Genomic DNA, 22,155 nt, shown 5'->3' with positions numbered 1-22,155 from the left:
TCTCCGGATTCCCGCTGGACTTCGCTTTCAGCCCCTGGCCAGTCTCCTGCTGCTAAATCCAACCCGGCCCAAGGCCTCCTTTGATTAGGAGAAGCTGCGCGCTCCTGCGGACTAGCTTGGGGCCTGACCTGCCTGTCGAACATTCCCAGGAACAAGCTCCCCGCCACCCCCTCACGGAGGGACGGGCTCAGGGCTGCTGGCCACACTGCACAAAGAGCCTCTCAGAGCTGCTGGGCGGCGTGGGAAAACGGTTCCCCAGGCCCAAGGGGCCACATTCCAGGAGGCAATTTTGAGCAATCATCCCTGAATCTATCACATACTGAGGCTGCTGTCTGTCCTGAGACCGGCGAGGGGCAAGTCTGTCGGGGGTCTGCAAGGGATGAGCCCCGAAGCCCTTTCCCAGAGAGGCAGAGGCTGCAGGGCCCGGGCCACCGTCGCCTGCACCAGGCCGGGCCTCCGCGGAGATGGCGTCCAGGCATTTTCGTGGGAACCCAGCTGCAACCCTCACCTCCTCAAGAATCCCAGGAATGTCTGGTGTGTTCACAGCGGGGCCTGAAGGAGGTCCCCCCTTCTGCTGGGGGGCGGTGGGGGGTGGCTCTGCCCTCTTGGCCCCTCGCCCCAAGGCTGTCGACCGGCCTGGCCCCCACGGGTTAGAGAAGGAGCGGCCTGGGGACCCACAGTCAGGAGCCACATGTGAGGCACGGCTCTGGGGCTGGTGTCTGCATGTTGTGCGTTTCTGTGCACATGTGCCTGTGGGTTGGCGTGTCTGTGTCTTTGCATGTTTGTAGGTGTCCGTTCGGATGTGTCTTTGTGCGTCTGTATGTATCTGTGCCTTCGTGTGAATCTCTGTGTATCTGTGTTCATCCTTAAATGTGTGCCTGCATTCGTGTGCATGGGTGTGTGCGGACACTTGTGTGACTGTCTTTGTGTGTGTGTCTGACCTGTGTGCCTGTGAGCACACATGTCTGTGTATGTACATGTGTGTGTCTATGTGTGCACATCTGCATCTTGGTGCTCGTCTCTGTACCTGTGTGTGCCTGTGTCTGTGTGAATCTGAGTGTGTGTGAGTGTGTGTGGAGTGAGAGGCGGGGACAACGGAGCATCAAGCAGCATTTCTCAGAACCCACAAGGCCCAGCCCAGGAGCAGGGCACAGGCTTGATGGGGTCAGCGTCTCTGACAGCAGCCTCCTGATAGAAAGATCTGGAACGCCGACCCAACCTGTGGGGCTCTGTCCCCTCCTCACCGCTCTGCCCCCTCAACTGTCATAACTAAACATCCCAGCTGCAGAACTTTCTGGTTTTGTTTTGGAAATGATTACACCCCAGAGATAAGAGAGCCTTCCAAGCACACCCCTAATAGGGCGAGGGGGTTCTCCGGGTAAGTCATAGCAGGCGCCGCTGGAGCTCACTTTCTGTAATTTCCATTTCAGAGGGAAAACAAATGAGCAGGCAATGTCAAACAATCTCATCCCGAGACACCAGGGCTGCTGGGGCGGGGGAGGGGCAGTGCCGGTGCCACTTTTAAAGGTGAAGCCACAGAAGCCAAGTGTACCCCCCTCCCCACAGCTGCTCCCTTAGGTGGGACTGAGCTGGCCACAGGCCCCTTCTGCACAGGTGAGCCATTAGTGGGGTGGGAGGAGAGGCTGGCATCCCTGTGGGAGGAGTGGGCTGGGGGCAGGCAGGCAAGTCCACTGTGCTGAGAGGCTGTGCTGCCCTCTAGGGGGTGAGCCCGGGGAATGCAGTTCATCACCTGTCAATCCTCCTCCCCAGAGACCAGGGGATCAGAGGTTAACACACCCTGCATCCTCTGAGCCACTCTGGGTGCTGTCAGGAAGTAATTGTAGAGAGGGGCCTGTAGGGGGCGCCTTCTTAGTGAGATGAAAGTTGAACGCCCAGAACGTGCAGTAGGGTTCCAAACCGCCCTGTCCTTGTCATCCTGGTATCAAGGCAAGGGCTGCCAAGTGTCACTGATAAGTGGGAGGTGGTCTGAGGCAGAGTAAAGCAGAACTTTCCAGAAATATTTACTCGTCAGCTGGAGGGAGGAGGACTGGCAGGGTGGGCAGAGAGAGGGGAGGTGGGAGTGTGGGCCACATTTGAGCCCTGGCTCTGCCTTTACCAGCTGGGTGCCTCTAGGCAAGTGACCCCACCTCTCTGTGCCTCCTCGGCCTGGCCTGTAACATGGGAAAGCCATGTGTGGCCGACAGATGGCCTCCAAGGGCACCCTCCATGGCCCAACCTGGTACCACACGTGTGGGTAGTCCACCCCCACACAACAGCAGCAGTGTCTGTGTGACCAATCGCAGCAGCATCGGGGTCTGTGTGACCAATGGAATACCGCAGAGCGCTGGGGTGTCACTGGAGGTTAGGTTATAAAAGGCCACAGCTCCCGCCTTGGCCTCCCTGCACCCTCCCCATGTCTGTCCGTCTATCTGTCTGTCTCTCTTCTCTCTCAGATCATTTGCTCTGGAGGAACGCAGCTACTACGGTGAGGAGCTGGTGGAGCCCAGGCAAGCCTCAGGGGGCTGCAGCCCCTTCACAACAGCCTTGGGAGAGCCTGAGCCAGAACCTCCCGAAAAGGCCTCTCCCCGACACTGTGAGACAATGCACCGTTGTTTGGAGCTGCTAGATTTCGGGGTGCTTTGTTAGCTAATACGTCAAGGGTCACAGTGCATATTCAGTAACTTGGTGCCATGTCAGGGGCCTAGCACCGAGCCTGCCACACAGCCGATGCTTAATAAAGGTGGGTGAATGTGGTATTAGTCTGATGAAGCTATGGACCCCTTCCCAAAAGAATGTTTTAACATGTGTACCATGAAACGCATGGAATCCCAAAGGAAACCCATTATACTGAAATGCAGTTCTAGGCACAGACCTGCCGGCGGGAGGAAGTGGGTCCCAAGTTAGAACTTGTCGCCTGCTTTGGCAGCGTGGCCAGCTGGGCTGGGTTTGTATCTTGCTTTCCCCGCAGATGAGCTGCATGCTCCCGGGGTCTCTCACCCAGCTCTGTCACTGCAGAGCTGTGGCCCTCCCACCTCCATGCCCACCGTGGGCTCTGCGGGCAGGAGCCGAAGCTTACATGTGCTGGGACGCGTTGGGGAAGAGGCGGGAGTACTGGGGGGCTGAGTCCTCGGGGCCGTGGGGGGCTGCGTGGCTGATGACCATCAGCACAGGCCTGTGCGGGTACATCTTCTTGGATGTGCGGAAGAAGCTGACGCTGTCGTTGGTGATGAGGTCTGTCAGGTAATCCTGGGGGCGCGGGAGAGACAGGGCAACGCGTGAGGAGCTGAGCATTGGTACTGAGTGTGCCAGGTGCCGGGCTGGGCATGGGGACACAGCAGAGACGGAGCCAGCCAATCCCTGCCCTCGGGAGCTGACGGTGTAGGGGGCAGACAGGTAATAAGTCAGCAGGTAAAACATGAATGTCAAATGGCGCTATGCATAATGGAGGGAAAAAAAGTAGAGAAAAGTTTAGGAAGGATGGGCGAGAAATTGCGATCTGTCATTCATTCATGGTAGATACTGAAATAATAATAGCTTCTACCACCGAGTGCTTATGGTGTGCCAGGAACCGTTCTGGGTTTCCTTGCGTTAGCTCGTTTAATTCTTACACAACCACTGGAAGTGTGTGTGACGCCAAGCCCTGCTCTCCAGAACAGGAAATGAAAGCACCGGGAAGTTATGCGACTCGATGTCACGCAGCTGCAGAGCGTTACAGCCAGCCCTCCTGAGTCTTGGTTCCTAAGCCTGAAGTCTTTGCGAGGCTCCAGGGGCTACCAGCCAGCAGGGCGGGTGCATCCTGCGTTCCTGGAGTGCCTGCGTTGGGGGCAGGAGCAGAGGAAGATGTGAACAAAACCCCAAGGCAGTGACAGGGCGCAGCAGATGAAGACAGACAGGCAGGACGTGACACAGAGTAACTGAGAGCAGGGGTTGGGGGCACGCTTGAGCTGGGGCAGTCAGGGAGGGCCTCTCTGAGGAGGCGACATCTGAGCTGAGACCTAAGTGATGAGAAGGAGCTGGGCATGGGAAGATCTATGTTACTGGGGTTCATCTTAGCTGCTGGCATCCTCGGGGGAGCTTCCCCGATGCCTGGGCCCACTCCCAGGGTTTCTGGTTTGACTGTTCAGCCTGGACATTGGACTTTTTAAAAGCTCCCCAGGGGATTTCAGTGTGCGGCCAGGACTGAGAACCACTGATGCAGGGAAGAGTTCCAGGCAGAGTGAACAGCCAACGCAAGGGCTCAGAGGCAGGGATGAGCCCACGACGTGCTTGAGGAACAGAAAGAGGGGGAACTGGCAGGGGCGATGCAGGGGTGCGCTGAGGGTTAGCAGAGAGCCCTGTGCAGTGAGACCCGCTTCAGTACTGGGCGGCAGAGAGTGGGGGGGAGAGCGGGAGGAAATGGGAGGGCAGAGCCTGAGGGCGGCCCAGGCTCAGCCCCGAAGCTGAGATGCGCCTAACACTCTCCTTGACCTTGGCACATCTTTAGCTGCTGATCTCTCTGGAAGGTAGTGAGTTCTTGAAATGTACCCACTGCTTCCCAGGAAGCAGCTCTGCCTGAAATGATCGCTTTCAAAATAGGATACAATTTTGGAGGGAAAAAAGGTGAGGAAGTGGCTCTGGCTTCTACCCTGAGTTACACTGTATCACATCCCCCACCCCCCACACTGGTGTCTGCGTGCATCCACAGGCACACCTTCAGGGACACGCGGACACTATTTCTACGTCACCGCAGTGCTGCTGTTGGTAAAGCGGTGACCAGCAACGGGAAGACGGGTGATGGGCTGACGCTGCGGTCACACTATGTGGGGTTGTGCAGACAATACCAGGGTCGTTGATGTGCGGTCACTGAGGTGGGGAGTTGTCCAGGATACACTGTTAGCAGAGAAAGAAGGCTACAGAGTCAAACCCAGGGGAGAAGGGAGGAAGGCAGAGAGGCAAGGAGAGGCCAACCCCCACTTTCATATGCTTTGGAGTGCCCAGGAAGAATCCTGGACAGTCGCTGGGGACCGTAAGGAGGGGGGGAAGGGGAGAGAGCCCCTTGCTAGTTCACATGCTTTTCCTTGAATACTTTCTTATGAGTAATTTTAAGAGTACAAAAGGGCCTTGTAGAACCTATGGCACAAAAATAATGTTCCATCAATCGAAGAGATGCCGGTCTAGTCGTGGACCACGATCTAAAGGTGTTAGAAAAACTCTTCACGCGACAAAGGTAACTAACAGTAGGATCTGAAATGGTGCAAAGCTCTTGGGTGAAAGGAGGGGTCGGATCCCAACAGGAAACCAACATCAGTGCCTCTAGGGGATGAATCTGAATCGGCAGTGAGATCCCTGGGGACCACCGCTGAAGCTCGCTGTCTACAGCCAGTGGGGAGGGGTGGAAGAGCTCTTCATAATAAACCCGTCTTCACGGTTGGATATTAGAACTACGTGCCCCGGCCACAGCCAATGAGAGGCAGTGAGACTCGCTGGGAATCCTGGGCGGGAGACTCCCACGCACGCAGCAGGGCAGGAAGTGGAGAGGATGGAAGGGGGTCGAAGAGAAGAAAACAGCGCAGCGGAGAGAGAAACCACCGCCCGAGCCATGTCTGAGCTGCAGGCCCAGCTTTGCCTGGCGCTGTCACTGCTGGATCCCTTAAATAGGAGAATACACTTCCTCTTCAGCTGAGCCCCTTCGAGTTCAGTTTCTGGTCACAGCCGAAAGAGGCCAGTCTGATTCAAGAAAGGATAAGTCCTGCCGTTTAGGGCAGTCCAGGAAGGCTTTCTGGAAGAGAAGGCAGGTGAGACCTGGACAAATTCAGGGCAGGCGAGCACTTGTAAAGATGCGGGGAGGGTTGTAATAACCGGAGTGGAAGGTGTGGCTGAAATGCCTCATTCCGGGGCTGACACAACAGGAGAGAGGGCGTGTGAGTGAGTGTGCAGCACTGGCACAGAGTTTGGCACACAGCAGTTTCTCGATAAACACTCGTGAGGGAGTGGACAAGTAACGTCATCAAATTCAGCCGGTCCACTCACCTCGTATGACCGTGGTGCACAGCAGAGTCGCACCTGAGACTCCCAGCACCGTGCCGGGGCCCTAGGGGGTGCCCATTACTAAGGGTGCAAGGGTGCGCCCATTTCCCAGATCTGAGGTTCTCAGGAGTAGGTAGAAGAACCAAGGGCACAGAGTAGGTGCCAAGACTGGGCTGTGAACACTGGCCCACGGGCTCACTGCATGGGCCCTGGAGGGCGGGCCGAGGAACCATGCAGTGGGCTGGGAGGCTGCTGAACTTACCTTGGAGTAGTCAAAGCCATGCTTCTCCTTCACCCCGTTCCGACAGAGCGTGTAGTTATAGAAGCGGGAGTTTTTAAGGAGGCCCACCCATTCCTTCCAGCCTGGGGGCACGTAGGAGCCGTTGTACTCATTCAGGTACTTTCCGAAGAAAGCTGGAGGGGAGAAGGGACCGAGAGGCCAGGAGACAGCAGTGAGCGAAAGCCTTTCCTGGGCACCACCCACCCGTCCTGTGCTTCAGGCCTGAGCACGGGGCCGCTGCAAGCAGGTGACGTCTGGGACCCCCTTCCGAGTGTTCTTACACATAGAAAACAAAATACACAGGGTTACAGAGATTCAATTATTTTGAAACACAGTTATTACCAACACATTAAAATATTTTGCCATATAACCATGGGCGTCTTTAAAAGTTATTTTTAACTAAGATAGTAAAAGCAAGACATTGTGGGGAGTGATCAGAGCAGTGACGCGTGGAAATACTTCGTTTTGCAACATCCGCAGTGACGGCAGTGGAAAAGCAACAGAAGGGTGACTTCTGCAGATGAGAGTTAGAGATTCTGCCCACCCGCAGGGGTTCGTGGCCTATGCTAACGATGGAAGCGACCACTAAGTTTCAGTTGTGCGTTAGTGAAAGGAAGAGTGAATTTTTCCTGTATTCATGGCTCTGGGCCCCTTGAATTCTATCTACGACACAGTGACCGGAATGGCTAACGGTAAGAAACGGACAATACCAAGTGTTGAGGGGGGTTGTGGGACAATTGGAACTCGTGTGGATGCTGGTGGGCGTGCAAACTGGTCCACCCACTGCAGAAGGCTGTTTGGCAGTGTCGGCTGACCTTGAACGTCACCTTCTGACCCAGCGGTTCAGACCCTGGGCATTTACTCAACAGAGCTGCATCCCTGCGTATGCTCACTGAAAGTCAAGAGCAGGACGTGCTCACGCAGCGGTCGTCATGACAACCCTCGGAGAGAGGCCCATGCCCTCCAGCCTGGCCTTTGTCAGATTCATCAAAGTGCTATTTTGGCTTCTGTTTGCTGACTCCTTAGTTTTATTTCTCAGCTGGTTCAGAACCTCAACAACGAAGAGGGTGAAATTTAATAAGACCCCCTCACGGAGCCCTGGCGCTTTCTGTTCGCGGCAAGTAACACTGGTGGTGATGTGAACAAATGAAGGAAAAGGAGTAAAACAGTGGAGAGAAAAATACTAAATAATTAACAGAACCCGTGTGCCAGGACACAGTAAAAATCAATATATCCATTCACCAGCCATTTATTAAACACCTATGGTATGCCGGGAACTGTCCTAGGCGCTGGAGACACAGCAGTGAGTGAGACCAACAGGATCCCTGCCCTCAGGGGGCTGACGTCTGAGTCGGGGGAGCTGTGACAAGTAAAGATGGTGTTGGTGGTGGTAACAGTGAGGAGGGACATAAAGGATGATATGTGACCACGTGGCCAGAGATGGACCCTGGAGGCACCACTGGGCCACGTGCTCCCCGAAGGTCTCTTTGAAGAATGATGAGAGGGAGTTGTAAGGAATATGGGAGGACAAGGCACATGGCCTCAGGCAGAGGGGAGGGCACGAGCAAAGGTCCTGAGGCAGGAACAGACTTGAGGGCGTTTGAGGAACCCAAGGAGGCCGGGGAGGGAGGGAGGAGAGGATGGGAGGAGATAGCGTTACACAGTAGAGGGGTTAGATCCTGTAGGGTCCTGGCGGCCACAGCGAGGAGAAGCAAAAGGCAGCCTGACGGGGATACTTCAGAAGAACCACAGGTCCCCTGAAACATTACATGCCAGACTTTGCATTATATGTGCGTTTTCCAGGAAATGGTCGTGGCTTCTGACATTTGAATACTCTGAAAGGAACCCAGGACCATGAGGAAGTTAAGAAGCACAGGACTTCACTATTCTGCACGACCTCCTGAGAAAGAGGCAAACTCAATTCCCCACTGGGGGAACTCAGTTCTCTCCCCGGTCTCCCAAGACCCTGGCTTGTGATCTACGGGTTTGTCCCTGAAGATTGGGACCAAGGTCTTTCTGATAAAGGTGCAGTATATAGAATGCTAAGAAGCTTAAATTCTTGGCCCGGGGTGGGAAATGGGTTTCCCTTGGAAGCCCTCCCCTGCTCATTATTGCCAAATGCTCTGGGTGTCGAAGCGTTGGAGCTTCCTCTGCTGGAATCTCCTCTTTCACATCTCTTCCTTCTCTCCAGCCCCCAGCCCTTAAAAAAAATCCAGAAAGGGTTTATTATTCAGGCTCCACAAGGCCCTAGAAAACAGGGCTTCAGTCAAAGGCTTTTAGTGCCAAATTAGATTTTGTTCTCATTTGATTAGATTTCCCCAAGGCAGTTTTTAAAATGGTTATTCCGGCACCAGATGAGGTGGGACAAGCAAATTAGCGTGGGCCCCAGGGCTCTGGGCCGGGAGATACAGCCAGGAGAATGAGCTGGAATTAAAATCAAGATAAAAAACACAGCCTATGTCAGGGCTGATGTCACTGAGTTTTTCCAGGCTTGGATGGTGCCAAAGGAATCGCAAACTAGGGGCTGGTGCGGGGGATGGAACATCTTGGCAGGCAGATTAAGAGGAATTAAATGCCAGGACAGGAAAGGCCATTGAAAATGTGCTGGTGACAGCTGCCCCTAGGAAGCAGGGCTGGCATCAAGTGAAAAGACGGGGCACTCACTGCCTCCCATGTGCCAGGCACTGGATGGAAATTCACACCTGGCAGTGGAGACTTTTGTTTGGCTCACCTGGTCCTCTGGGTACCATCACTTCTTTACTTAAGTACATGTGAACTAATCTTAATTCAGCCTGACCAATCAGAGCACCCCAGTCGCCTGGCTACTGCCATTGGTTCACAGATAGGCATGTGACCCAAGCTAAACCAATGAGAGTCAGCCCCGAGATTTTTAAAGACCTACTGGCAAAGAGAAATTCTTCTACAGGGCTTGAAGCTGCTTGCAGTCATCTTTCCTTTTTTTAAACATCTTTACCTAAGGACATTTTTTCACTGCTTTTCAGAGAGAGAAGAAAGAAGAGAGAGAACGATTGATGTGAGAGAGAAGCATCAATTGGTTGCCTCCAATACACGCCCAGACCAGGGACTGAACCCACAACCCAGGCATGGGCCATGACCAGGAATCAAACCCGCAACCTTTCGGCTACAGTACCATGCGCCAACCAGCTGAGCCACACTGGCCAGAGCTGCAGTCACCTTGCCACCAGGGAGGGGAATGGGGGGAGAGTCTACTTGAGCTTGAAGCAACATGGAAGAAAGCAGCAGAGGTGGGAGACGCAGAGAGGAAGTAGACTCGGAGCTGGGCCAGGGCAGCGAGGGGGCCCGACAGTGCCAAGGAATGACACGTGGCAACCCAACAAGGAGGACAGCAGTGACAACCTGCAGAGGAGCAGCCACTTCCAGGCAGCCCCCACTTTGCATGGCGCTGACACCCACACACGTCAGTTCCCACAGCTCATTTAAACGCCCGTTTCCCCCACTCAGTTCACATTTAGCCGCCGCCGCATACCCACTGTAGTGACATTAAAGTACAAACTTCGCAGCTGGCTCTCCGGTCCACAAACAGATGTGTGAATAACATATGCGCATCGCGATCAGTGGCCAATCACGTCACTTCTGGCAAAGGTCACTGGTGACTGGTCACAGCGCACCTGCCGTTCTGTTCACGCTCAGATGGCAAGGCCGCCTCACCTCCCAGGGATACGTCTACAAGACATTTTGCAGACGCGGCTGATCAGAGCAGAGAACCGGCCAGCAGAGATCAAAGTGCAGCAAAGAAACCAGAAGTCGGAACACTGTGCTTGAAACCCGAGTCGCATGTAACGCCGTGCTAGGAGAGACGGAGCTGCCCCTGGGAATGCGGACACTTACGCTGAGGGAAACTCGAGATGAGCAGCCAGAAGAACTTAGTGGAAGGGGAACTTAACCATGGACATAAATGAGGACGTGTGGTTGTGATGAAAAGGAAGCAGATGTCCCAGAGGAAGTGACAAAACACTCCCCGTTACAGGGGCCCGTGGAGATACTCCACAACAGCACAGGCTGTGTGTTCTTGGGCAAATGTTTAATCTCTTAATACCTCAGTGGATCCCTGATAGAATGGGGGGTAATAACAGTATTTATCTCCTAGGATTGTTATGACAATATTTGTATATTGCTAAGATCCAGCCCCTACCACGTGCCCACGAAGAGTCCAGTTATGTTGTCACCTTGCTCGGTCACACCTTGTCCCATGGAGTCACTGCAGAGAGAGATGCCAGGATCCCCCCTCGCTGCCTCCCCCCTTTGAGCGGTTTGTTAACCTGTAAGTCCTTTCATGAGACTCTGCCCGGGGCGTGCAGGCAGCTCTTGGTTGGAAAGCTTCGAGTCCACTTCCCTTCCTGGCTGCTGCTCTCCCCATCTGTCTGAGTGAAGTGCTGCCGGGGAGCCATTCCGAGTCCGGTGTGGGGGGGCCAGGCCCTTCTGTTCTCTCTCCCCGCCCTGAATCTAACTGGAACTGCCTTATGATAATTGCGTTTGTGGTCTGTAAAAGCCGTGTCTTGCTGCGACGGGGGACCAAGCGGAGGTACCCCTGGCGCAGGCAGGCAGGCAGGCAGGCAGGCAGGCAGAGAGGCCTCGTTTTGGATCCGGGAGAGATGGAGGCTTTCGGCTACTGAACACAAACAGGAATTCCAGGGTCGCTTCTCTGTGCTGGGGAGCAGGTGGGCCAGCATGGGGGACACTGTGTGTAGCACCTGCCAGCAGCTATTCCCCTTTCTCTGGGTGACACCGGACAGGACAGGGGAGAGCAGCAGACTGTCTGGTTTTGAACCCTGGTCTGCCGCCTCCAACCGTGGGACCCCAGGCAAGGGACCTCACCCTCTGTGCCCACGGTCACGTAAAGTGGAACAATGGAAACAATGCTCAGATCCCCAAGTGCCTAGCACCAGGCCACTAGTGGGACCTACAGCACGCACTGCCTTGGGGGAACTTTCTCCCCCGTGGGCCATCTGGGTGGAACTGTGCATAAGGCTGTTTTAGCACACACCCCTCCCACACCACCTCCACCCACATCCTGCATCAGAGATGATCGATACGTAACAAAGAATCGAAATATTTCAGAATTGACCGGCTGAAATCATGCTGCATTTCATTATTTCTATTCAAATATAAATATTTCATTAAATACCTTATTCATTTTGATTTGGCAGTTTCCCCCATATTTTGAAGCCAATATACCAATACACACACACACATAGGCACACTTTCTGCAAGGTAATTCCTAAAAAGCCACAGACACTGCCCCCCTGATTCCTCCCAAATACAAAGGCCCTGACTGTCAGTCAAGGTGCTCTTCCCCGCCCACAGGGTGGGTATGTGACTGAGCTCAGCCAATCAGAATCTACCCTGGGACTTTGGCTCTGGAGCTAGGAAACTGAAAAAGGGTTTGGAGCTCTGTAGGAGCCCCTGATGTGACAGTTGCTCAAAAGCTGTGACCTGAATCCTCAGATCCAGCGTTTGAAAATCTAAATGAAAGAGGCAAGGCCATCAGAGCAATGAAGTCGAAAAAGAGGAGCAAATCTTGCTTCTTCATCCTTACTTCCTTGCTCAAAGCAGAAATGGCCTCTACCTGGACTATGCCTTCTACCTTCCTTCCCTTTGCCTTCCAATAACCTAGTTACCCCCAAATGGCCAGAGGCACCCTTCTGGACCCAAGACCCTCCTGCCATTCCTGCTCAGTGACCCGCCTGCCAGCCCTCGGCCCTCTGCTTGCTCTGTTCCAGCCCCTCTGGCCTCTTGTCCCTTGAACATGCCAACTCACTGCCATCTCAAGGCACTGGCTCCGGCTCTTTCCTCAGCCTGGGACATGGGCCTCCTCCCTTCTCACGGTGATGTCTTGGATCAGACGTCCCCTCCTCTGAGAAGTTGTCCTTGATCCCTCCCGACTAAAGCCACCCACCACTTCTTACTCATCAGGCTGTCGATCTTCTCCCTCGCACTCAGCACTCTCAAAATTATCCTGCAGATTGTTTTCTTGTTTACCATCATCTCCCCACCCAGGACGGCGAGTCCACAAGGAGGGGCCTTCTCTGGGTGCTGTACCCCCACCCACTACTTGGCCAAGAGTGGGCACCCCGGTAATCCCTGCCGACAGGGGGACTGTGGGTCGGTGGATGTGGCTGAGATGTGCAGGCCGTGCAGGGCACAGCTGCCCCTCTCGAGGGTCTTAAGGCTCTGGGAGGCTACGAGGGCTGGAGAAGCAGCAACTAAACATGCTGTGAAAAGGGGTTTCTATCGCAGGACCTGCAGGAGGCAGCACTGCGTGTTGGGAAAGGTGGTGGGTGTCGCAGTGCACGCCGAGCAGGTGTCAGGCCAGTGGGGGCCCATCTGCCCCCAGGGGCCACGGGGGCAGTGTCTAGAGCAGCCACTTCCCACCTTTTCCACTTCACGGTACACAAACGAATCACTAAAATTCTGCGGCACACCGAACAATAGAGTTTTTGCCAGTCTGACCAAAAAGTAGGTATAATTTTGATTCATTCACACCAGATGGCTACTGTTGCCATTTTTTAATGTGACAATCTAAGGGAAAAGAGGTCAGTGCCCCTGACTAAACGGTCAGGTGTTGCGTGCTTTAATAATTCTTGCGGCGGGCCGGTTGGAAAACTCTGTTTAGAGACGTTTTGGGTTGTCACAGGTCGGGGAGGATGTGGAGCACCGAGGCCGAGGAACCCCGTGTGGGGCGCGCGGTTTCAGAAGCTGCGCCCGTCTCCAGCGACGGCGAGGGAGCGGGTGTGGCTTGGAAGACTCAGGGAGCCAGGGTTCGAGCCCTGCCTACCTGGGCGAGCGAGTGTGCCTCGCCAAGCCTCAGTGACTTCATCCGTAAAACGGAAGCAGCGGCACATGAGATCATGTCTGGCACAGAGTAAGAATGCCAAAAAAAAAAAAAAAAAGAAAGAAAGAAAGAAAGAATAAAAAGGAACTGTGAGTTCCCCAAATACAGCCTGCTTTTCTTTTTCAGGGAGGGAGATGAAAACTCGGGTCTCTGGAGAAAGGAGAATGGTTGTTAGAAACCAGATGTGACGCCGTCCTGGAAAAGGACAAGGCCCCTCTGAGACTCCAGTAATGAGCTCGGGAGGGATGTTTATGCTACGCAAAGAAGTCGGCTGAGCATGACACACGGCTATTAGCGAAGAGGGGCCGGAGCGCAGAGCCGAGCCAATGGCAATAAACAATGTTTGCCGAAGCGATTCGCAAAGGTCAGCGCACGGCGAAGTCGAGCCCGCCGTCCAGCCTGTCCTTCCTGAGTCAGCGGCTCCATTTCACAGGCAAGGAGTTTGGGAGACAAAAGAAGGTCTCTGCCCTGCGTGACACCCTCTACATCCCCATTGTCTGGGTGTCCCTTTCACAGGTTTTGCCTTTTTTAGGTGTTGTTCCGTTACAAACGGAATTCTTCAGATCAATTCATTTGGAGCCAAATGGGCATTTCAAACTGGACTCTCGGTCAGTCCTGGTAAACCTGCTTCCCTCCCAGCCTTCCTGTAGCTGCCGGTTGCTCTGGCCACACACCCAGAGGCATCTTTCGTCTGTCTCTGTCCCCTCATGTCCCTGATGACACATCATAGTAGCTCTGCCTTCAGAACAGACTCAGGACTGAGCACTGAGCACAACTCCCTGTGATCAGCTTGGCCCTCCTGCCTCCACTCTCCAGCGCAGCCTGCACAGCAGCCAGAAGGATTCTGTTAACGCACACGCCGCAGTTTTGCTCAAAACCTTTCAGTGGCTCTGCCTCACACTTCGGCTGAAATCCAGAGTCCTTGTCGTGGCCTGCAAGGTCCCATGCGCTCCGTCCTCTGCCCCCACCCTGACCTGGGCTCCCCTGCTTTGTCCTGGCCCATTCTGCTCCAGCCACAGTGGCCTCCTTGTGTGCTCCCAGCCCCGAGCAGCTCATTTCTGCCCCAGGACCTTTGCCCCTGCCATTCCCTCAGACATCTTCATGGGATGCTTCCTCCCCTTTCCCAGATATTGGCGCAAATGTTACATTATTGGGCTACATGCCTACTCATCCTATTAAAGTGGCTTCTCCTCAGCCCCGATTCTCCTGTTCTCCTGACTTTGTTTCTCTACAGAATTTAGCACCACCTGATGAAGTTCCTCCGTCTTCTGGTTTTCGTCACCTGCCTGCCCCACTAGAACCTCAGCTCCTTGGGGCAGGGTGCTCTGCAGGCCTCGTTCCCGCCCGTGTCCCGCATCTAGAACAGAGCTCGGCGAGCGGTTAGGTCCTCCACAGACGCTTGTGGGACAAATGGGTAAGTGGCTCAGCCGATGGACACCCAGGTTCTGGGAGGCCCGTGGGAGTCACATCCGGCTCGGGGAAAAGCAGGGTCTTGCTGCTCATCAGCCAGGGCACGCTGTCTTTTGGGGGAAAGAACAGGTCGAGTCGTTCACCTGCGGTCTATTTGACTGTGGGGCACCTGGTAGGTTGGATCTGGACCGGTGTGACCCCCAGGGGACATGCCTTCACTGCGGGAGCGCTTTGCAAGGCTGAAGCAGGGGCCCAGGCCCGTGTGAGTCCACAGCAGCAGCTCTCAAATGTCGGGGGCAGGGTCCCCTTAGACTCTCAGCAAGGATTCAGAGCCCCAGAGAGCTTCGTTTTTGTCGGTTATACCTAGTGATAGTTACCATGTTAGAAATCGAAACTGAGGAATTTAAAACATATTACTTCACTTAAAAATAGTAATAACCTACTTGTTTAGTATGTGTTTTAAAAAATGGTAACTACACCTAGAACCAGTCCTGGTACATTAGCAGTGTGCTCCTAATGTTCACTGATAAATGACTCAGTGAATGAATGAATGAATGAATGACATCACGGTTCAAGGGTGGGGCAAAGGTGGGTTCACAGTCGTATGTGAAACAGAGTTGATTCTTGCGTTACGATTTACTAATTCTTGTATTGTTTTCCATACGAACAACTGTAAGCCTGCGTTCGCCCCACCCTGACTGTTCCCCAAACGAAATAAAAATCGGGGAGAAGGGCTGTACTGCTTTATGTTTTTGCAGGTCTGCTCCGTGTCTGGTGTAACGGGGGAACGGCTGGATTCCTGCCTCTGCTTCTGCATCCAATCTGCCGCAATACGTTGTTTTGGTTACGCTTCATGAAACACCCAGCCTCACGTAGATCTACGCACGTGGAAAGGGGAGGAGTATTTAAACCCCCTTTTAATAGTTGTGGGTGTGTTATGCACTCTAGAAAAACACTGAGCACCTGAAAAAAAAAAGAGGGTGAAAAGGCAAACGTGTCTCGGTGTTATCACAAACCCAGTTCCGGGTCCAGGGATCCTGGGGCCACACTTTGAGAAGCCCTGGGTGAGAGGACGGTGATGTTCCACAGCAACCCGGTGAGGGAGATGCTAGTTTTGCCCCCATTTTACAGTTGGAAAAACCAAGGCACAGAGAGGTGAAGTCCCTTTTTGCCCAATGTTCTCCAGCTGGTGAGGGACGGCGCTGAGATGCAAACCCAGGTGGCCCACCTGGGTTCCACACTGAGGTCGCTTCCCCGGGATTCAGCTGGCTGTGGGCTGTACAGGGACAGCCACTCCCAGAGCCTCGGCATGGGGACCTGGGATGGAGCCACAGACCCCATCTAGATCAGTTTTGCAGAAGTGTGGGCTTCAAGGGATGGTTTTTATCCTGGAAGGCAGCCGGGTGTGGAGGGGAAGGGCTCTAGAGCTTCCAGTCGGGGTTTAAATCAAGCTCTCTCTACAAACTGGTAGTTACAGAGTAGTCGCGGGGGTGTAAAGCACAGGGAATACACTCAGTAATATGGTAATAACAATGTAAGGTGTTGGGGTGATCACTTACTAAGCTCTATAAATGTCCCATCACTGGGTTGTACACCAGAAACTAATATAATATTGTATGTCAACTGTAATCGAAAGATAAAAAATTATTTACAGTAAAAACCCAATAATTTAAGCTACCTCTTCCTACCTGCTCAGTCTTCCCAACTGTACAATGGGGGCAGATAATACAACAATAGGCTTACCTAACAAAGTCGTTGGGAAGGATTCAATGAGAAAACGTAGGGAAACGGCACCCCAAATTTTGATTACCGTTTTTATAATATTATTGATCACAGTGTTATATTATTTATCATGACGGTCATTAATTTACCTACTCATTCACTCAACAAACAGGAGAAGCACCCTGCTGTACCAGGCATGGTTCTAGGTACTGGGGATGTCATTGAACAAAACAGAATACACTAATAAACAGACAAAAACCATACCCGCGCGGAGTTCACGTTCCAGCATTGAAAACAGTAGGAAACAAGGAAGTGAGCACTTGGGGCCGTCACAGTAACGCAGGAGAGGGAGATGGAGGGGCTTGAACCAGGTGAGGGCAGAGGGCTTGCTTAGTTTCGGGCTATATTTGAAGGTGGAACTGATGGGATTTGCGGACGCATTAGCTGTGATGCGGGGAAGACGTGAGTCAAGGGTGATCTCGAGGTTTCCGGCCTGAGCGGTGAGGACAGAGCCACCGACTGTCCTCTCAGAAAGGGGCACCGTGGGGGCAGGAAAGATGTGTTGTCCTTGAGATGCCGGTTAGACATCAAGGCAAAGACAGGGTGGGCAGCCCGGGACAGGCATCCAGGCTCAGGGGAAAGGTCTGGGCTCAGGTAGAAGTTTGGGAGTTGTTGGCACTTAGCTGGCATTTAATGCCACGGGTCTGAACGGTCCCACCTAAGGAAGCGGTTCTCAATCCGCGGTCCAGGAACTTGAATGGGGAAACTACATCCTTATTTTTGTCATCCTCGAAGCAGCCTCTTCTTCAATAACGAATGAAGGTAAAAGCTCACAGAAACAGTAGTATCTGTGCCTTTGTCACCAAAAGAAGTCACAGATATTTTCACATCATAACAGTTAACACAGACGCGCTGAAGTACCATTTATACCAGCACCCCTTTGAAATCACAGAAGTTATCAAGCTTATCAGTCACCAGCTAAATAACCACTACTCACGTTATTTAATGCGTAAAGAAGCATACACATCGCAGTTTATAAAGTATTTCGATGAATGTATTTGGATCTCACCGGCTTCCTTTGTAATTCTGCATATTTTCTCCTACGCGTCTAATTTGAAAATCGTCTGAGAAGGATCCACAGCCTTCGCCAGATGCCAAGGGGGCCCCGTGGCACTAACAGGAAGAAAACACCCAGTTAGGGAGTGAGCCCAGCTGGAGAAGATGGCCCAGGCTCTGGGCTCCAGAGTAACAAGTCAGGAGGATGGGGCACCCGCCCAGGTGACTGGAAAGGAGGTGCGGGTGGGGTAGGAGGAGAGCCAAGCGAGAAGTCAGATGTAGGAAGCCTTTCCAGAGCGTGGCGGGATCAGCTCAGCTCTATGCTGCCCAGGCCGATGGGGATCCCTACCCCAGGATGAACGAGAATACTGACCTCAATCCCCAGGGGCACTACAGCACCCAAAGTGCGTCCTTCCCCCGCCGCCCCCGATGTTCTGAGCACTGGATCTGGGAGCCCATTCGGCCCAACCATTTCCTGATCACTAGCTTATGTACCAAGGGGACATATTTTGCATGGTTCCACACCTGCCCCCTTTCCTCTGCCCCCGGAGTTCATCAGTTCCCCTTCGTCCCTCCACCCCGGATGCAGAATAGACATAATTTACAACAGAGCACAAGACCTGCAACAAGACTCAGGTGATTCTGTGAATGAATGAGATGGACCAAGGATAAGAGAAGGCGAAGTGTGTGGTGAGTGGGGATTCTGGCCCTGCCTGTGAAGAGCCGCGAGCCGTGTTGGGTCAGGCCAGCGCCCATTTGCTCCTTCTCCCCGGAACGAGAATGGCTAGCTGGGCCCGAGGCGGCCCGGAGGGAGGCTGCGTTCTCTGCCTCCCTGGTAGCTGGATGCGGCCATGGCCAGCCCACTTCTGGTGGAGCAGCGGGCGGAGCAGTGTGTTCTGGAAACGCCCCTACGGGTGGTGAATGTGCCTCCCTCATCTTCCACTTCCTGCTGGCTGGAAGTGGACGTGGTCAGTGATTCTGGACAAGGGCGGGCCCCCCCGGATGGCAGCGCATCACAGAAGGCACCGATTGCCAGCCCCACGTGTGCCTGCCATCCCTGGGCTGCTAACGCCCCAGCTGTCAAATGAGAGAGAAATAAGCACCTATCATCTCTAAACCACTATTACTTGGGAACTGAAGAGCCCTCGGCTGTGACACAACGCCAGCTGGCCACTGCTGTTTAGCAGGGGTCAGCAAACCTTTTCTGCAAAGGGCCAGACTATAAACATTTTCGGCTTTGTAGCCGTGCGGTCTCTGTTGCAATTATTCAACTCTGCCGAGCGGAAGCAGCTCCACACAATTTGTAAAGGAGCGGGCGTGCCTAAGTTCCAACAAAACTTTATTTATAAAAACAGGTGACAGATCCCTGAGGGCTGGAGTCTGCTGACCCCTACCATTTGGGAATGTGGCCAATATTGGCAAGGTCATTATCAACATCAGCAGCAGCATTTTTTTTTTTTTAAGAAAAGCTTGAAATCTGGATTTTTTTTTGGGAGGGGAGAGGGGGGGTGAAATTTCCAGGCTTTAAAAAACGCCTTCTAACCCAAACATAACTAGGGGTGAGGTATGGAATCAGGCTGCTGGCTGCCACGTTGCCAGCCCTAAATTTGGTCCCAAGTGGTACAGAGTCGAACCTGAGCTGGTCCAGACCCAGTTTCAACCCCATCCCTACGTGGCCTGAATTGTGAGACCGTCACCATCTGTCATTTGGCTTTTGGGGCCCCTGGCTTGGGCAGAGGAGAGCAATCCACTAACTTTCTGGGGGTGGAGCTGGGGGCTCTCCCGAGGAACAAGTGATAAATGAGAAGGAATTGCTTTTGCAAACTCTAGAACACTATAAATATTAGATGCGAAATGCCACAGGACTGAAGTCTTTGTTTTTTTGGCAGACAAATTGGCTGAGGAAGCAAGGCCGGGAAGAAATGCATTAAATAAACCCAGAGCCCCAAAGCTCTTAGGGCTGGGGCATTTCTGATATTCTGTAACTGGATCCATTTAACTTTGGGCTGCTCGCAAGGTTACAACATGAATCTCTTTCTTCTGAAAAGACAGCAAATGCAAATTGCTGTACAAAGTGATAAATCAATGCTGTGGAAAGTTCTGGATGCCAGAGAGGAGACCTTGCCAAACAGAGGCCTGTGGGAAAGCAAATGAGGAAGGTGGAGGCTGGGAGAAATACCCTCCTCACACTTGCCCCTTGAGAGGGAGCTGGGTTGGATTTCTGTAGTAGACATCTGTTTCATTTTGTGGCTCAGCGTCCTTTCTCCTGTCTTCTAGAAACTATATCTTCTGAGGGAACCAACTTTCCTCTCTCTCAGTCTTACCTATTCAGGTGAGGTTGTTTCTGTCCCCCGGATACTGTGTGAGGCATATGATCTGGGCCTGACCAATCAGGGTGTCCCATCTCCCCTGGCTTGTGTGGTTGGGTAATGGAGGGACACATGACCCTAGCTGAATCAATGAAAATCTCCCCTGAGACTTTTGCTGGAGAACTGGGAAGAGACCCTTTTTTTCAACCAGGTTCAATGACACTGGTGAGATGGGACCCATGGGGACGATCTTCACATCACAAAGGAGAATCTTCCTAAGAAGAAAGTCAACCGAAATGGAGGAACATTCAACAAGCAGAACGACAGGGTTCCGAAGACAACGTTTAAATACTGGGACTCAGCTAAATTTGCCTGAACTAATTTCAAATGCAGTTTTTAATGCTAGAAAAGTGAGATAGTAATCCAAATTCCACTTTGTTCTCATTTTCTGCTTACTAAAGGCCTAAGGCCTAAGAGTCACCCATTTGTTCAAATATTTAGTGAGTACCCAATACCTGCCAGGTACTGCTCTTGGATATGGGGACATAGCAGTGAACAGAACAGGCAAGAAATAAGTTCAGAACACCTGAGATAATATCAAGGGTGTGTGATAAATCCTCCAAGGAACAAAAAACAGATTCACGGTGGAGGGTGTCAGGGAGTGGGGAGGGCTAAGTGATGCAGAAGGGATGTTAGCGATGGAAGGTGAATGGTGACTCAAGCAAGCTGTGGGAGCAGGGCTGAAGGCAGAGGCAACCACAGGTGCAAAGGCCCTGGGGCAAGTATGAGCTCGGAATGTTAGAGGAACAGCAAGGAGGCGCTGTTAGAAAGGAATGGAGAGAGGCAGGAGATGTGGAGAGGTGCCTGGCCGAGGCCGTGCAAGGCCTTGGCAGCCGTGGCAAGAATGTAGGAGTTTGACCTAAGGGCAGTGGGCAGCAGTGGAGGGTTGTAAGCAGGGAGTGGCATGATCAGATTTCCATTTTTCAAAGCTTCCCAGATCTGGAGGCTGGGCGGGAGAGGAGGGATGGCTAACTGCCTGGGGGAGACGCAGGGACAAGCAAATAACCAGAGGGAAGGCTGAGGGCTGCGGCTTGCCATGTCCCTTCACAAACTCCTGTGTCCTGCCTGCCTGTTTGTGGCAAGGTCACTGCTACCGAGGGAGGCTGGGCTGTGGATAACCCCGAGGCCCTGGGCTTTATAAGCTGTCTGTGAAGGCACGGAGGATGGGCCGCTTGTGCCTCTAAATAAATGTGAGCCACCCACTCCTTGGGAGGGTCACTTGGCTCCAGCAAATGAGGACCAAGGTCCATCTATTTCCTGGAAACTTGATTAGTGTTGGGGAGGCCTAAGGGCTCCCGCAGCCCTAGCGACAGGTTTTATTACCTGCTGAGTCGACATTGAGATGAGTTGTATCTGAAAATCTTTTTGCCCCTTTTACATGTGGTTTTGGTGCTGGCTGGGTGTCTCAGTTGGTTGAGGTGCTGTCTGGTACACCAAAAGGTTGTGGGTTGGATCCCTGGTTGGGGCACCTACAAGAGGCAACCCACTGATGTTCCTCCCTCACCCTTCCTCTCTCTCTCTCTTAAATCAATTAATATATTCTCGGGTGAGGATTAAAAAAATTAAAGTGTGTTTTTTTCCCCCCAGAAGGATGGGACAGAGGAGGGGGAGAGAACCCCCCACAGACCCTTAGAACAAGGCCGAAGGAGACCATCAATCGATGGATATTTAATTATCGCCTTGGAGCAACGAGACACTAAGCCGATCCCTCAAAGAGCTGTTCTCAACACCATTAGACTGATGTCCCATTTCTATGACAAATACTGTGTAACGCTCCTTATTTTCCTGAAAGGAAATTTATAGGTGACAAACGGGGCCTATGCACATCATTCCCCCCAAAATCAATACCATGCCCTAGCTGCAATCTGTAAGAAAAATAAAAGGAAGGCAATTTATAATAAAGACAAATTTCAGTGGGGACCCTCGAGCACACCCATCAAGGGGACATGATGGAGCAGTCAGGTGCCGTCACCAAGACGCGGCTTCTTGGCGAGGGTGACGCTTGGAGCACAGACTGGCTGGCCAGCAGCACCTGTACTTCAAACGTGGGGCTGTCAGTAATGGATTCGCAGTGATGGGCAGTAACTCCTGGGAAAGTTCTGTATTCAAATATAACATTTTCTCCATTTACTTATTTGATTCCCTGGAAAACTCCGGCCATATTAGAACTGCAGAAACACCTTCAGTGTTCATGTAAACTAGACGTAGGGTCAAGGTTCAGACAACATGAAGTAATCCACTCGTATAACGATCAGGTAAGGACACTCCGAAGCCACGTGGAATGCACGGCAACGTGGGGGCCGTGTGGGGCTCTCAGTGCAGAGCAGGAAAGCAAAGGTCCCTGGTCCTCGCTCCCAGGAAGCCAGCAGCATCCTCCAACCTTTACAACTACCAGAAATGCCTTCATAGATTTTAACCCCTAGGGGGCGGTGTGCTCC

General features: G+C 52.9%; 1 protein-coding gene across 3 annotated transcripts in view; it reads right to left on the bottom strand.

Annotated features, from left to right (window-relative positions):
- Positions 1-22,155, bottom strand: part of SULF2 (sulfatase 2) — a 104,880-nt gene that overhangs the window by 21,062 nt on the left and 61,663 nt on the right. For all 3 annotated transcript variants that reach the window (XM_024559772.4, XM_053927179.2, XM_053927180.2), the window contains exons 4-5: positions 6,269-6,420; positions 3,077-3,246 (exon numbers count right to left, since the gene is read on the bottom strand). In XM_024559772.4, the coding sequence (XP_024415540.2) occupies positions 3,077-3,246; positions 6,269-6,420 (322 nt within the window). The remainder of the gene's footprint in view (positions 1-3,076; positions 3,247-6,268; positions 6,421-22,155) is intronic.

The sequence above is a fragment of the Desmodus rotundus genome, chromosome 6, assembly GCF_022682495.2.
Source record: "Desmodus rotundus isolate HL8 chromosome 6, HLdesRot8A.1, whole genome shotgun sequence".
Lineage (NCBI taxonomy): Eukaryota > Metazoa > Chordata > Mammalia > Chiroptera > Phyllostomidae > Desmodus > Desmodus rotundus.
This window is presented reverse-complemented; position numbering and strand designations above follow the sequence as displayed.